The sequence below is a fragment of the Pleurodeles waltl genome, chromosome 3_2 (genome assembly GCF_031143425.1).
Source record: "Pleurodeles waltl isolate 20211129_DDA chromosome 3_2, aPleWal1.hap1.20221129, whole genome shotgun sequence".
In the NCBI taxonomy this organism is placed as follows: domain Eukaryota; kingdom Metazoa; phylum Chordata; class Amphibia; order Caudata; family Salamandridae; genus Pleurodeles; species Pleurodeles waltl.
Genome location: NC_090441.1, coordinates 2,105,936 through 2,121,562, shown reverse-complemented (window position 1 = coordinate 2,121,562; position 15,627 = coordinate 2,105,936). Strand labels below are relative to the sequence as shown.

Here is a 15,627-nt window from a genome sequence, read left to right as displayed (position 1 = left end):
GGGAAAAGGCATTGGATTCTGCCTCCCACCAGATAGGTGTTTGCTGCTAAGGGCAAATTAAAGTGGTTTGGAGGTTATTGCCACAGAGGAGGAGGACTGGGAAAAATGGTGCCCTTGGGGACTTGCACATGTCCTACTGGATCTCCATTCCTGGCTATGAAAGAACTGGGGCGAGAGCTGTGCGGGCAGAGGTGACCGGTGCAGCCTGTTCATCAACCAGCTCAATGGAGGCCACAGCAAATGAAGCACTTTCTTCTGTTGGGAACCCTATGGGATCAATAATCCCATATTAGGGAAAGTACAGAGTCCTCTGTCCTCTTGCACATCCATATTTGAACTGTCATCATCGTAATGAAGGGACAAATCATTCCCAACATCAATACTGTCATCGTCGCGAGGGAAAGTTTGACCCAAATGGAAATCAAAAAGATAATGGAGCCTCGGAGGATGGCTCTGTGGCGGTGGCTGATTTGGTGTCTGAATCAGGATGTATAGGAATGATGTGCACTGGAGTGGATTGAGCATGACCATGGATTCAGTTTGGTGGTAGGCACCAGAAAACCATCCGGCGCCAGTGTCTGTGGTATTTGCGTTGATGAAAGTGAAACTGGAATAGGTCTCAAAGCCCTAAAGAAAGTCAGCACTAGAGTCACTGTGGAACTCCGTGCGGTTTGGAGGGGCAAAGACAGCAGACAGGTCTGCCAGTGGTAACCCTGCAGAAGGCCTCTGCAGATCCTTGGGCTCAAAGCCACCCCCCCCCCCCCTCAAGAGGGAGAAGGAAGAGTGCTAAAATATGCAGCATGCCCTCCTTAAAGACCTTGGTCTGCTGTGTTGTTTTCAATAGCCCAGGGAACATGGGGGCATTCCTCAAGCGTTGATCGGACACCCGTGTAACTTCTCTTTTGATAGAGAATGGCGGGATGGGGAGTATAGTCCTACTTTGCCTTCTTATGTTTCCTCTTCAACTAGGACTTTCACTTACTTGACAATTTCATACCCACTGAGGATTTGTCTTGGGATTGGTCTTAAATGCAACAGCAGGTTTATGTTCTTGATCTGGAGCAGGTCTGGCCTTATGCAAAATCTGTGACTTCTTCTAATGTTTTGCTTCACAATCGCAGATCGTTTTTGGGTGCATGGGGGCACACTCTTCACATGACGTGAAGTCGTGCCCAAAGCACAGAGACCAAAGGAACACCTCATGTGGATTGGTCACTGTCATCTGGCTTGAACCGTGCAGTTTTAGGTTTTTACATAGCTTGCTAGCAACAGATATACAAAATTAATGGAAACTGAAGTAGAGGTCCGGATTAGAGTACAAAGGTATGGAAAGAAAGGAACTGATGCGGATTAAATTCACCTCTGCTCCATCACGTCTGGGGTAGGTCAAAACCAACACAGGGCTGTGCAGCGCACAGTAGTACTGCTGTGAACATTTCTGAATTTCCAGTCTGGCACCTGGGATATTCTAAAGATGAGAAGTCTGGTGCTAGAAGTTCCCATAGAAAGGTAATGTATGCCATTTTTCTACATAACAATTGCACAGATGTTGAACAAAATTAATGAGGCTTGATTTGGGTGTTATTTATGTTTAAAAGAAACTATTCAAACTAACAATAACCATCTGCAAGTGCACAACAGGGTAACAAAAAGAACTAAACAACATAGGAAATAAGGTATGTCACATGTGAATGAGACAAGCAAATGACTGTTTTGCAAGGTGCAAAGGCCGTAAAGGGGATTTGCAATTAACGTTATCATTATAGACAAGCAGCTAGTGAGTAGGTATTAAATATTCAAAAGGAATTCGAGGGCAGTTGATGTTCTTATAGTCCAAGCCTCATGCCGAACTGACAAGATGAGTTGAATATGTTAGGGGCGGATCATTCAGATAACTAAGCATGGTAGAAAGGCAGATCATCAAATTAAATAATCCAAGTTCATGGATCTATGTGGCTAGAGTTGGCAAACTAAAAATGATAAAATGTTCTCTGGAATCAAATCAAATGTAGGTGTAGATCACTGTTTTTTAAATTTTTGTCACTACAGACGATGGCCCTCATTACAACTTTGGCGGTCTTTTAAAAAGACTGCTGAAGCTGTGGGCGCCACTACACCGCCAGTGCTGGCGGTATATTTGGCTCCCTATTATGACTTTTCTGCTGGGCCAGCGGAAAAGTCACATCAACATTGCAGTCGGCTCGTAATAGAGCCGGCGGCAATGTTGATGCGATGGGGCTCTGCCTGGGGGCCCCTGCACTGCCCATACCAAGTGCATGGGCAGTGCAGGGGCCCCCAGGGGCACCCCGAGTCCCCCTTACTGCCAGCCTTTCCATGGCAGTGTGTACCGCCATGGACAGGTTGGCAGTTGGGGATTATGACCGCCTGGCGGTATGTTGGAGGGGCCGGCGGTATGGCCGTAGATAATGCGCCACGGTCATAATATGCTGGTGGTACAACACCAGCCTGTTGGCGGTGTTACCACCGGCCGCCAGGGTCGTAATGAGGCCCTATGTCTTCGATGAACAAATTAGTGGGTATAAGTGTGTGCATTTGTGTGCAGGTGTCACAATTTCCAACACGAACTCTGATAATAACTTAGTAAGAGCAGGGGCTTTACAGCTAGCCAAAGTGATTTAGCTAAAATGACCTAGTGTTTTCATATGGCAGTCAATAGTTTGGACTTCTTAGTGTACTAGCAATTACATAGAGAATGTTAAAATGGGGGGAGGTTCATGAGTTTGTAAAGCATGCAACATGACAAAGTAGATTACCATAGACAGGAGGGAATCTAGGACCAAATGCCTTTATTCATTTTCGTTACTGGCATATTCAAAAACTGAAACTGATTTACTTCTATGAAGGCCACTATCTAAACCAAAATTCAGATAACTACAATTTCTAAGCTATTCCCAGTGCACTAACTACACAAAGCTAAATCTCCGAGTAGAAATTGGTTATGTATGCCTTTTAAATTCTTCAAGTTGGGGAAGTAAACCAAAATATATATGTACTACAAGGAAAAACCCATTCAATATATATCTAATGAAAAGCAATTTACCTGTACCATGGACACCAAGCACAAGAATTGCCGTCCTTCTGCACAACTCTTAAGGTAAACGGATACTGATATCCCATGCTGTCATCACTGAAACACAGAACCAAATCAACAGACACATTAGCATGGGCCAGACTTCAGTAGAATATTTCTAGATTTTTAATAATTATAATTGTCAAATGTTATATGTCAATGCTATGCTATTAATCTTACTAGACAGCCGTTTGATATGTATGAAAGTGAGAAACACCATATTAATTTCACAGGTCGACCAGGTATTGAAATTGCGTTTCGAAAACACCAAATTGGGGGTGGTGGTCGAAGCAGCCAAAACGGTGGATGTGTCTTGGAGATGCTCTCGGCACCCCCTCCGTGATCCTGCTGCATCAGCCACCCCTGTTCTTCTGGCTGGTAGCAGAGCTCTGATCAGACCGTCCTGATCGCGCGCGGCCGTCAGTGGGAACAGCAGCGCTCGCTGGGAGCAGATGACGGGCAGGCCTTTGCGCGCTGCCTTTACCCACATGGCGACGACCGGAGCTGACTGCCCGGCACCCTGGGCTTGCCCACCTCACTGAGCGTATGCCCTGGTGGGGGCTTGGAGGAGCCATTAAGATAACCCATGGCGCCCTGCTGGCGAGATTCGGCTGACCGCTGGGGCCCTGAAACAGTCTTGTTCCCCAGACCTGTTGGCGCTCAGAGTTCGCACTGCATGCCTGGAGGGAGACCCGAGGAGACCACTGGGTGACAAAGTGCAGTGGCAATTTAGATGACTGGAGGGGTTCTTGCACCCTTCCCCCACCCCATTTTCCTTGTTTTCCACCTGGTCTAGGTGGGAGGGGGCTTCGGACTAAACAGGCCGGGAGGAAGTGTCGCTGAGCCCTGGAGGTCGAAGTCGACTGCTTTGGTGCCAGTTAGTGGGTTGCTTTTTGGATGCCGGGGGCACTATTAAGAGTGCTGCAGGTGTTGTTTAGTCTGCTCCTCCCACGCTCCTGGTGTTCCCCCTTTGTTTGGAGTAGCTGGCCTGCATGGGACCAATGCCTGAAGCCCCCAGGGATAGTGCCGCCACCCCCCCCCCCACCCCCACCCTCCGACCTCCCCCAGTGACTCTGCCCGCAGACAAAGGGCTTGGGGTCTGAATCGCTACACCAGTGCCTGAGGTGTATGGCTTCTCCACCAATTAGCACCTCACACTCTCCTCATGGCCCTCTTTAGCATCCTTTCGTGAAAACGTCACTGGCCTCCTAAACTGTATCAAGCACACTGCAGTCCTCAGGTCCCTCAAACGCCACCAACTGAGTGTGGTGCTTCTACCGGAAACCCACCTCCTGGGAACACACAGTCCATTTCTTCACAGGTTGGGAAAACCTGAGTATATCATTCTAGCGTCGGAAAGGGCTCCAGGGGGGTTGTGGTTTTATTCCACAAACCCCACCTACCCACACAGCCATCCATCTATGAAACCCGGAAAGACTCCGGGCCCTGATGGCTTTCCTCTTGAGTGTTATTCCAAATTCCGAGTCATTCCAAGAAATTCCGAGATATTGTTAGCCCACACCTATTGCTTTGCTATAAAGAGGCAGGTGACAAAGGCTCCTTCCCTTCAGATCTCGACTTGGCCACCACTGTGGTTCTTACCAAATCGGATAGGCCTGTCCTGAGGTGTGCCTCCTACCGCCTGATCACCCTGATTAATTCAGATGTTAAAATATAGGCCAAATCCCTAGCAAATAGACTGCGACCGGTCCTTAAAACCTTGATCCACACCAATCAATGCGGCTTTATGCCCAACCGAAGCACAAGACACCTCATTCGTCAAGTGCACAAGGCCTTGGTGAATGCCTATGATGCAGAGGGAGAGGCAGCCCTGATGCTGATCTACTTCGAAAAGGCGTTAGACATTGTGGGCTGGGATTTTCTCTGGCAGATACTACTTCATATAAGTTTTGGTGCTTGTTTTCGCTGGATTATCGATGTTGTCTATGCACAAACCACAGCGCAATTCCTGGTTAATGGGGGTGTTATCCCTGAAATTTCCAATTAAGCGTGGTACCAGGCAGGGGTGCCCTCTGTCCCCCCGCCTCTATGTACTGGCTCTCGAGCCCCTAGCCCTTCTGGTGCGGTGGAATGCCCAGCTGCGGGGTGGAGATGGAGTGACACACTGGAGGACAGTTTTGCCTCATACATGGACAATGTTCTAGTATTTTCCAACAACCCCTGGACATCTGCTCCCCGAGTATTGGACATCTTGAGCCTGTTTCGTGAGGCCTCTGGAGAAATCTGGCGAAATCACTCCTCGTTCCTGTACCGGGGAGAAGCTGTGCAGGACTGGCAACAGGACATCCTGATCTGGGGACTCAGTTTCAAATCCTTGGGGGTCCACATATCCACCCTGCCAAAGCTCAAGCATTTTCTTAGCCTCGTGCCACTCCTTTGAACAACTTAGATTCACTTGACTACTTCAATCAATCAATCGATCGATCAGTTTTTGTAAAGTGCGGCTGAGGGTCTCAAGGCACGGGGTGTAGCCTCATTCGAAGAGCCACATCTTGAGGTTCTTCCTGAAGATGCTGAGCGATGGGCTTTGTCTCAGGTATAGGGGCAGCTTGTTCCAGCTCTTTCCTGCAATGTAGGTGAAGGATCGTCCTCCAGGCAGGGTTTTTTCGAAATGCGAGGGATAGTGGCCAGAGCCAGTTGAGTGGAGCGGAGGGATCTGGCGAGGTGTGGAGGAGACACAGTGATTCAGGTAGGCCGGTCCTACGTTGTGTATGGCTTTGTACGTGTGGGTGAGAAGCTTGAAGGTGATTCGTTTTTCTATCAAGAACCAGTGGAGGGTCCTCAGGTGCCGGGAGATATGTTCTTGGCGTGGGAGGTTAAGGACAAGTTTGTGGGAGGTTAAGGACAAGTTTGGGGGAGGAGTTCTGGATGAGTTGGAGCTTTTTTATGTTTCTCGTCCTGGTACTGGCATGGAGAGCATTGTCGTAGTCAAGCTTGCTTGTGACTAAGGGGTGGGTGACTGTCCTGCGGCAGTCTGCTGGGATCCATTTGAAAACTTTCTGGAGTTTGCAGAGGGTGTGCCAGCAGGAGGAGGTGACTGAGTTTACCTGTCGGATCATACACAGGGAGGAGTCGATGATGATGCCTAGGTTGCGGGCAAGCTCAGTTGGTGAAGGCGGGGTGCTGAGAGATGTGGGCCACTGGGAGTGGTCCAATGCTGAGGTGGCGTTTCCGAAAATGATGAGCTCTGTCTTGTCAGAGCTGAGCTTGAGGCAGCTTTCTCTCATCCAGGTGGTGACAGCTTCCATTCCCGAGTTGAAATTCCTTTTGGCCGTGTCCAGATGTTCGGTGAGGGAAATGATGAGTTGTGCCTCATCAGCGTATGACATGATGTTTATCTTGTGGCTTCTGACGATGGCTGCGAGTGGGGTCATGTATATGTTGAAAAGAGTTGGGCTCAGAGAGGATCCTTGGGGAACTGCGCAGCTGACTCCTGTGGGTTTAGATGTGTAGGGAGGGAGTAGCCTGACCTTCTGAGTCCCACCGGAGAGGAAGTAGTGGATCCATTTCAGGGCTGTTCCACAGATTCCTACGTCAAGGCCGCTGAGAGGTTGAATGCTGCAGTGTGGTTGCAGTCTAGAAGTGATCGAATGTCATTGGTGGCTGCAGGAAAAGCTGTCTCCGTACTGTGGTTGCTGCGGAACCCGGACTTGGAGCTGTCGAGGAAGTTGCTGACCTCGAAGAAATTTCATAGTTGTGTGTTGATGGCCTTCTCTAGTATTCTGTCTAGGTAGGGTAGCAGCGAGATGGGCCGGAAGTTCTTTAGTTTTGATGGGTCAGCAGAGGGTTTCTTCAGGAGGGGGCGTCCTTCAGCTTGTTTCCAGTCCTCGGGGAAGGTGCCAGTGTTGATTGAGTGGTTTATCGTGATTCCGGAGCTCGAGGCCAATGGATGGGCTGGCTCTGACATAGATGTGGTGTGGGAAAGGGTCCGTGGGGGCTCCAGAGCAGGTGCTGTTCATAATGCTTTCTGTTTCCTCCGTGGTGAGCGTGGACCAGCTGTGGATGGTCTGGGTGGGTTCTGAAGCGGGGGGGGTTATAGGTTCTGGTGCTGGGTTGGTTTTCCTAGAGGAAGCTGTTGTAGATGTCGTGGATCTTGCGGTGGAAGAAGGTGGCATGTTTGTTGCAGAGGTCTTGCAAAAAGGGGATGCTGGTGCCTTCGGAGGGGGATTTGTGAACTCGTTGATGGCTGATAAAAGTTCCTTTGTGTTGTGTGTGGAGGAGTTAATGCATTCCCGGAGTGTGTTCTTTCTTACGTTCTTAATGTGTCAGCAGTGCATGGCGGCTTTGAAAGAGGTGAGATCTTCGCTGGTTTGGCTATTCCTCCATTTTTTCTCTAGGCACCTGCGGGTGAGTTTCGATTCCTGGAGTTCGGTGGTGAACCAGCTGACTTTCTTTGGTATGTGCTTGGCCAATCTCAGACGGAGGGGGGCTAGAGTGTTGGCGCATTTGGTGATCCATGCATTGAGATTGCTTGCTGCGGTGCTGGTGTCATCGGAGGGAGGCGGGAGGGATTTGGCGAGAGTTGTGGTGAACTGGTGGTAGGTTATTTTGTTCCATTTCCTGTGGGGGATCATGAGGCTACTGGGTGCGGTGATGGTGAATTATAGGCAGCAGTGGTCGTTCCAGTCTGGGAGTGAAGATGGACTCAATGATAATCCGTCTGCTTGAAATGGAGATGGTGTCCAGTGTCTCTTCCGAGATGTGCGTGGGCGCGATGATCAGCCATCTGAGGAAGAGGGTGGCGAGGTTGTCGAGTAGATCGGTGGTGTTTGGATCATTGTGGTCCTTGAGGTGGAAATTCAGGTCGCCAAGGAGGAGGTAGTCATCGGACACCAGGGCCTGGGGAATGGCGATGTCTACAAGGTCGTCGATGAATGCTGGGCGGGGCCGGGTGGTCTGCAGACCAGGGTGCCGTGGATGGAGGAGTTGTGATCGGTGTGGACCAGGAAGTGAAGGTGTTCCATGGTGGTGCATTGTTCTTCTGAGTTGGCCTTGCCATGTAGTGATGACTTGTTTACGATGGAGAGATAGAGAGAGATACTTACTTGAGGATGGCCAGTCGACCACCAGGGATGAGGCACAGACAGGAGCCTGCGGGTAGAGGAGGGCCTCGAACTGAGAGTCAGGCAGGCTCTCAGTTCGTTCCCAGGCAAGGCAGAGGCAGCAACAGCCAGAAGAGCTGGGGAGGGCAGCAGATGCTGACCAGGAGGTCCACCCTCCCCTTCAACACCCTGGGCCATGTCACACTCATCAAAATGATAAACACTAGCAGTTCCTTAACAATTTGCAGAATATTCCACGCCATATATACAATACCTGGTTTACTGAGGTTGTGGCCCACCTCTGTCCCTTCCTCTGGAGAAGCCTCCCTCTGTGCATCGCAAATGCCGTTGCTCAGGCTATGATGGAGGTTAGGAGCAAGTGACATCTGATGAGATGGGAGGGCTAGGTTGGAGACCTGGATGACATGGAGTGGCAGACGGCCTGTATGAACCCCAGGGAACTCGCTATTTATGCATGGCTCAGGCTAGTGTAGGTATATTATTTACACCTCACATATATAACACCCCGTTGGCTCCAGCAGGCTGGCCTTTGGCCAGACCCTAACTGCCCCAGGTGTTCCGCCCTCCCCAAGCAGACGTTTTTCATATGTTGCAGAGCTGCCCACGTATCGATCACTACTGGTCCCTGGTAAGGCACATGCTTTTCAGGGTCCTGGGCACGACCTTCACACTTACCCAGAAGATAGCCCTTTTAGGGCTTTCAAAGGACCCTGGGGGCTCAACAGGTGACCGACAGTTGATGGAGCTGGCGACATTGGTGGCCAAGAAAGACAATGCAAAGAATTGGAAATTGTCCCAGACCCTCAGGCTGCAGCTCTGGTATGGAGTAGTGTGCCAAACAAGCGGGCCAACTTACAATGTTAGGGGTTGTTCTCAGAAATTTACCAAGGTCTGCAGCAAATGGTTGTATTACTAGGGCTTGTCCCCTGTGTTAGATCCTGTTACGCAGTGATTGGTGGGGGAGGGACCATTGGGGGCTGAATGGAATGCAGTACGATTGTTGTTATTTTTGTTTTCCAAAAATAATAAAATTGGTTCATTAAAAAAAAAAAAAAAAAGAATAAAAATGTGATACGTTCTTTAATTTACTATTATTTACAGTGTAAAAAGAGTCCTACATGAGTTGAGAGTCTATGAAGTGTTCTAAAATTAACTTTAAGTAACAATACTGCAACAAACGCATGAGATGTTTCACAAACATTGCACACTGACTCAAAAGGCCAGCATTGATGCTAAAGCTAATTACGCCAATTGTTTATGTTGGGCTCAGGCATTAGAGAAGTACAATTCTTACAGTTCTCTGAAAATTCTACAGCCATTTGGTCATTCACCTCCTTACAAAAAGCAACGTCAATCTATATCATTCTGAGATCCGCAGGAAAGAAAGTGAATTCAGTGGTAGAACGTATGCTGGCTCAAATTCATGGTAAATCTTTTGCAGGCTGAACAGGCAAAGAATGGATAAAATGTATTAATGGAATGAATCACTAGAAAAATCAGGCAAGTTGAACAGTTGTGTATGTTAAGGAATATATGTTGAGGACCCAAGTCTCCTAATTTAAAATTCCAGTGAGTCTATATTTTCTAGCAGTTAGTTATATTCCTTAGTATCTTCAGCACTACAAGAATAATGACACAGAAATGGAAAAGACGATGAAAAAATATGGGCACCACAAGAGCAGGGTACTTACCAGTCCTGGGCATGGTTACTTGCTTCTTGTGGAGGAAGAGGGCTGGCTAACCGGGAGACCTGGATCCACACAGCATCATACAAATCCTTCTTCTGGGTATTTACAGTGCAGGGGACAATTAAAGGCATTCCAAACAGGCTGGGACGATTTTTCTGAGCCGACAGGAAATACAGCTCAGTCCGCATCTAATTACAAATAAAAATAGCCATGTGGACATTTAGGAGGTAGCCAAATATTATCAAGAACTGCTGCAGAGAATAAACTGTCATTAGTATGCTAATTATAGAGGCCACCTAAGAGATGATGCAATTTATGGCCTGAACTCTGCTTTCAGGAGTCATCTGTTTGAGATGAAAGGGATTCCCCTTGACCAGGTTACATTGTAATTGAGGGCATTAGCCCTCACACAGAGCATTCCGTAGCCGTTCTTAAAATGTTGCCACTGCAGAAAAAGCGATGTTAAAGTGAGGATGACTTGCTTACACAGCCAGTATGGTTCAATAATGGTCTTAAAACCATTGTGTATATATATATATATATATATATATATATTAATGAACTGGGTAAGACCTAATACATCTCTAAGCGAAATCCATACCAGCATTTTCAGGTTGAACATTAGGGTACTTAGGGCCAGATGAACGACCCAGAGTTTTGCGACTCGCAAAACCATATGTACAACAGTATACATTACACTGTTTGCGATTCCCAATGGGGTCGCAAATGACCTACCTCATTAATATTCATGAGGTAGGTCGCACTTTGCGACCCCACTGGGAATGGCCGCACTCACAGGGACCGGAGACTGCTTTTAAATAAAGCAGTTTTTTTCTTTTTTTTTTTTTTAAATGCAGCCTGTTTTTCCTTAAAGGAAAACGGGATGCATTTCAAAAACAAAAATGAAAATATTTCTCTTAATTTTTTATAGAGCAGGAACTGAAAAAAATATTTTCGCATGCATTCACAAAGAGGAAGGGGTCCCATGGGGAGCCCTTCCCGTTTGCACATGGGTTAGCACCAATTTGAAATTGGTGCTAACTGTGATTGTTTTGTGACCGCATTCACGGTCACAAAACAATCATACATTGCACTGAGACTCACAATTAGGAACGGAACGCCCCTTCCTAACTGAGACTCGCAAACCTATTATGCGATTCGGTAAATAATTACTGAATCGCAAAATAGGGTCTGCACATACCAAAGTGCTTTTTTCTTCTTACAAACGGCCCGATTCATTTGCGAAAAGAAAAAAGCTACGTACATGTGGCCCTTAGTTCTTCTAGGAGAGCAGACCACCATGCCGGAGACTGCTTTTAAATAAAGCAGTTTTTTTTTTTTTTTTTTTTTTTTTTTAATGCAGCCTGTTTTCCTTAAAGGAAAACGGGATGCATTTCAAAAACAAAAATGAAAAGATTTCTTATCATTTTTATAGAGCAGGAACTGAAAAAAATATTTTCGCATGCATTCACAAAGAGGAAGGGGTCCCATGGGGAGCCCTTCCCGTTTGCACATGGGTTAACTGTGATTGTTTTGTGACCACATTCACAAAACAATCATACCAAACATTGCACTGAGACTCGCAATTACCGAATCTCAAAATAGGGTCTGCACATACCAAAGTGCTTTTTTCTTCTTATAAACGTCCCGATTCATTTGCGAAAAGAAAAAAGCTACGTACATGTGGCCCTTAGTTCTTCTGGGACGAATATTATAAAATTCAGCTAAAAAAAAAAAAAAAGAAAAAAGAATGCACTCTTACTGTTATTACTGACAAACGTGTGCCTCATGTGGCCTGTGTGCTTGTGTGTGAAAGTTCCAGGCATTTTTTTTTTTTTTTTAAGAGGACAAAGGGCTACTTATTATCAATGACGTAACCTCAGAAACTGCAAAGGGTCTCATGCCCCTTTCGCTGCCACAATGTGTTCCAGCACCAGAGCTATTAGTGCTCACTGAAGCATGGTTGAGAGATCCCATGGGAATTGCGACACGCAACTCTACCCTATCATTCCTACATGGCACAGAAGTCCACTTACAAGGGTGTATACATTTAGCCATTGGGCTGCTCATAAGGTTAGATTCAAATAATTCCATTAGACTCACAAACGCTATTAAAACACAAATAATGCTTTCCAGTTAATATTACGTACTTGCCTTGAACATATTGCATTGCAAAGATTCACAAAGGCAAATGTACAAGTACAAGAAAGAACATACTAAGAAACCAGAGACCACCTACTCGCTGAGCATTGCAATAAACTTTGCTGTCACAGAATACAGAACTCGAAGTTACAGGGGAATAACAATCTCTTGCTCCCCCTCCCCAACATCTTGCACACTTACCATTTTTCTATGAACAGCGATTATGTATCCTATAAAGGGACTTTCTGGGTGGACTGAAACATGACTGTATAGGACTCCATTGGGGAGACTCCTCTCTGTTCCACATGGCACTACAGTGTTTGGCATTCCATTGGGTATGAGAGTAGGTCTGCACACATCACCATTGGTAGAATTATGATGAATGCCATTAGATGATGGCACAATGCAGGTATCTGTGAATTTAAGTAAATAAAAACAATCACTTGAGAGCTGAGACTTTATAAGTACTTAAAAGATAAAGGGCAATTGACACTAAAAGCTTTGTTTGGTTAATTGGCTGAAAATAGTGCTGTAGCATGAATATCAATGGTCATCTTCCTGGTGTGTGTGAGGGACCACCAGCTCACCTTATGCTCTCTAAATGTAACTGAGGCGTTTTCATGAACCTTGTACTCAGTCTTATCACTGTCTACCCATGACCACCTATCAATGAGTCTCCATCAACATCAGCCAATGAGCATGGAAGAAATGTTGATGAAGAAGACTATTAGCATTACAGTGCCAAAAATCTAAATCAAACTATCGTCCTTGCATGATATACTAAATGCAAATCGAGTACGTGCACCCCACCATTTCCAGTTGACATTGGGCCAGCAAGCAAACCCATGCCTCAACTCACCTGTGACAGTGCCTGCCTTGTCAATTTACAAGTGTACCCTGTCTGAAACTTGATGCTGGCTGCATTAATTGCCAATGATACTTCAGGTTTCACTATATAATACTAGATACAGAGACTTCTCTGATTATATCTACTGGTGTTATAAATGCATCCAGCCGTCACCTCTTCTCGTTTGCGTACTATTGCATTGTGAATAAGGAAAAAATAAAAAAATAAAGCTTTCATAATCTGATTTTGCCGAAGGAATATCATCAGATGAGTCATAATTTGATTTTGTTATACACAGTGCTAAACCTAACAAAATGGCTGACTTGGTAAACGCAAAGAACTGCAAATATTACTGGTGAAAACTACTTTAAAATACCAAAACAATTAAGCATTTCTATCAATGGCTACATGGGTCGGTGTGAACTTGACACAAATCAGTTGAACATTATAAAATACATTTATAGTATTTCCTTTTAATTTACAGTTCATTGAAGAAAATATACTAATTGGCTCCAAATGCTGTCAAACTGTTAATGTTTAGATTCTATTATTTTAGTAATGTAAACGCATTTTACTAATCCTAAACAATACAACACAGAATCAATGATAGTCTGTTGTGGAGAAGGTAAAGAATCAGAAAGCCCAATATATGTGTGGTTCTTATGCCTTGAATGATGGTGACGCACGAAGATGAAGTCCACTGGGATGGTTGGAAATATGTAAAAAAAAAAAAAGTCAGATTTATTTTGATAATTAAGAACATTATGGTTTGCACAAATGCTGTTGGCCTGCCTGTGCATAACGTTTCTGATCAATTTAGATACCCCCTATTACATTTTGCTGCTGCTTCTTTTGGTTTCAGGTTTATACTCTGTATGCGTATTAAAATTAAAATTAGTGACTCGCAACAACAGAGACAATTGCAGCTGCTCATAATTATTTTAGGTCCCATTCCAGTTCATCATTGTTTCTCAGTTTTTTTTATTACAGATGAGGACCAACCTTTGCTGAAATCAGACTTGGTCCGATTAGGAAACAGTCCATGCCGAACTGACTCCAAAGGATAACAAAAGCAACCCCAGATAAATTTTGGCTTTGTTGGGATTGCTTGTGTTGTTCTGGTAAGGTTCGTGTCTGTAGTTGTGCAGTGGACAAAAAAAGGATAAACGGGAATGAGGCTGAGGTTAGACACAAATTGCTGAGATTAACTCAAGCATTCCACACGTCACTTCATTGTTTTTGTAGAAGCCTCGGCATAGCTATCTACATATCACCAGGTCATTAACTTTTCTTTTTGCTCAAGTAACAAGTCATGGTACACGCCGTCTACTGGCAGACCCACAGTGAATAAAGATTTATTCTATAAGACACACCATTAACAATGCCAGAGTGGTACACATTTATGGTTTAAACTATGAATGGAAATGTCTCTTTAATTTACATCCTTTTGTGTTTTACCTGATTGCGCAGGCGCGGGGCTAGAAGCAGAAGTCGGAGAGCCTGGAACCGGTATTTCAAATGCACAAAGAAATCCACTTGCTGATAACCGTACCTTTTGGTTGTCTTGAGGAAAGTTCTTTAGGGTAAAAGAAACAAACACAATTATTTTCTTTTTAAAATAAGCCATATTTTTAAACGGCAGACTACACGGAAACCACTACGCCATTCCTTGGTATTACAATTAAGAAGTGTGTGTTTAGCACACGCAGACCAGCATTTCTATGAGGGCAAATTGCAGCAGTCATTCTTGGTAGCAATCTAAAACAAGCATTTGACAGAGCAAACGCGTCTGGCGCGATTGTAATACACGTGGCGCCATTATTCCACAGATGTAAAATGAATAAGCAGAAAGACTGTAGCCATTTCACACAACGTTTTCTATAATAAAATGTAAACATCTATGATATGCTGTGGCACATCAATCCAGAAGAGCTCCAAAGAATGAACGTCAATTCATCAAAATGCTAGGGGTAGCGGAAGAGACATCACACCCCATTTAAACTTTCCCTTCATTCACACAAGCATTCTTACACACATACGCACGCTCATTCTCACATGAACACACCCTCACCCGCAAGCACCCACACAACATTCATTTAAAGGCATTATTTACATACCTCAGCAGCCAGGGAGGGTCGTATTCCAGCTAACTGTAATAAATTCTTTAATACACTAATAGTGCATAATACAATATTATTCGCTCTTAGTGTGGGAATAAATTGACAGAATCCAGGGAAAGTGGAGATCTAACCTAAGGAGGAGAAGCGCTCTTATGATCCTGGCACTGATTTTGCTACCTCTGAGGCCAGGGGTCCCTAAGGTAGTGCCAGAGGTCGCAAGGAACAAGCCAGGGGTCGCAGCTGCGACCCCCAAGGCGATCCCTAAATGACGTCCATGCTCCAGAGCTGCCTATTTAGCAACACAGAACATCAACAAAAAACTGACACCAATCACTGTCCGGTGCCAGGAAACATGGGTTACCTGTAAAAGTAGTTCTCCAACATGGCCCTCTGCATACTCAAATGAAGCTGCCGACTTCGGCGCCGGGGAACCAGCCGAGAGCCTCGGCGTCGGCTCAACATCCTGTGATTATGGGCAAATCACAATCTCCCTGTGCCTACCAAAAATGAATGTGTCCTTGTGTAACGTCACCGGTGCTCATGTAAAGCGCTCCAATACCTTGGGATCAGGTTCGGGCTATATATAAATAAAATACGTAGACAAGACCCCATCATCACGGAGAGAACTCTGTTTCCTTTACCTACAGGCTCTAAC

General features: G+C 45.6%; 1 protein-coding gene across 2 annotated transcripts in view; it reads right to left on the bottom strand.

Annotated features, from left to right (window-relative positions):
* USP32 (ubiquitin specific peptidase 32) overlaps positions 1-15,627 on the bottom strand; it is a 941,828-nt gene that overhangs the window by 144,411 nt on the left and 781,790 nt on the right. For both annotated transcript variants that reach the window (XM_069226537.1, XM_069226538.1), the window contains exons 25-28: positions 14,311-14,428; positions 12,207-12,418; positions 9,867-10,051; positions 3,062-3,148 (exon numbers count right to left, since the gene is read on the bottom strand). In XM_069226537.1, coding sequence (XP_069082638.1) covers positions 3,062-3,148; positions 9,867-10,051; positions 12,207-12,418; positions 14,311-14,428 — 602 coding nt within the window. The remainder of the gene's footprint in view (positions 1-3,061; positions 3,149-9,866; positions 10,052-12,206; positions 12,419-14,310; positions 14,429-15,627) is intronic.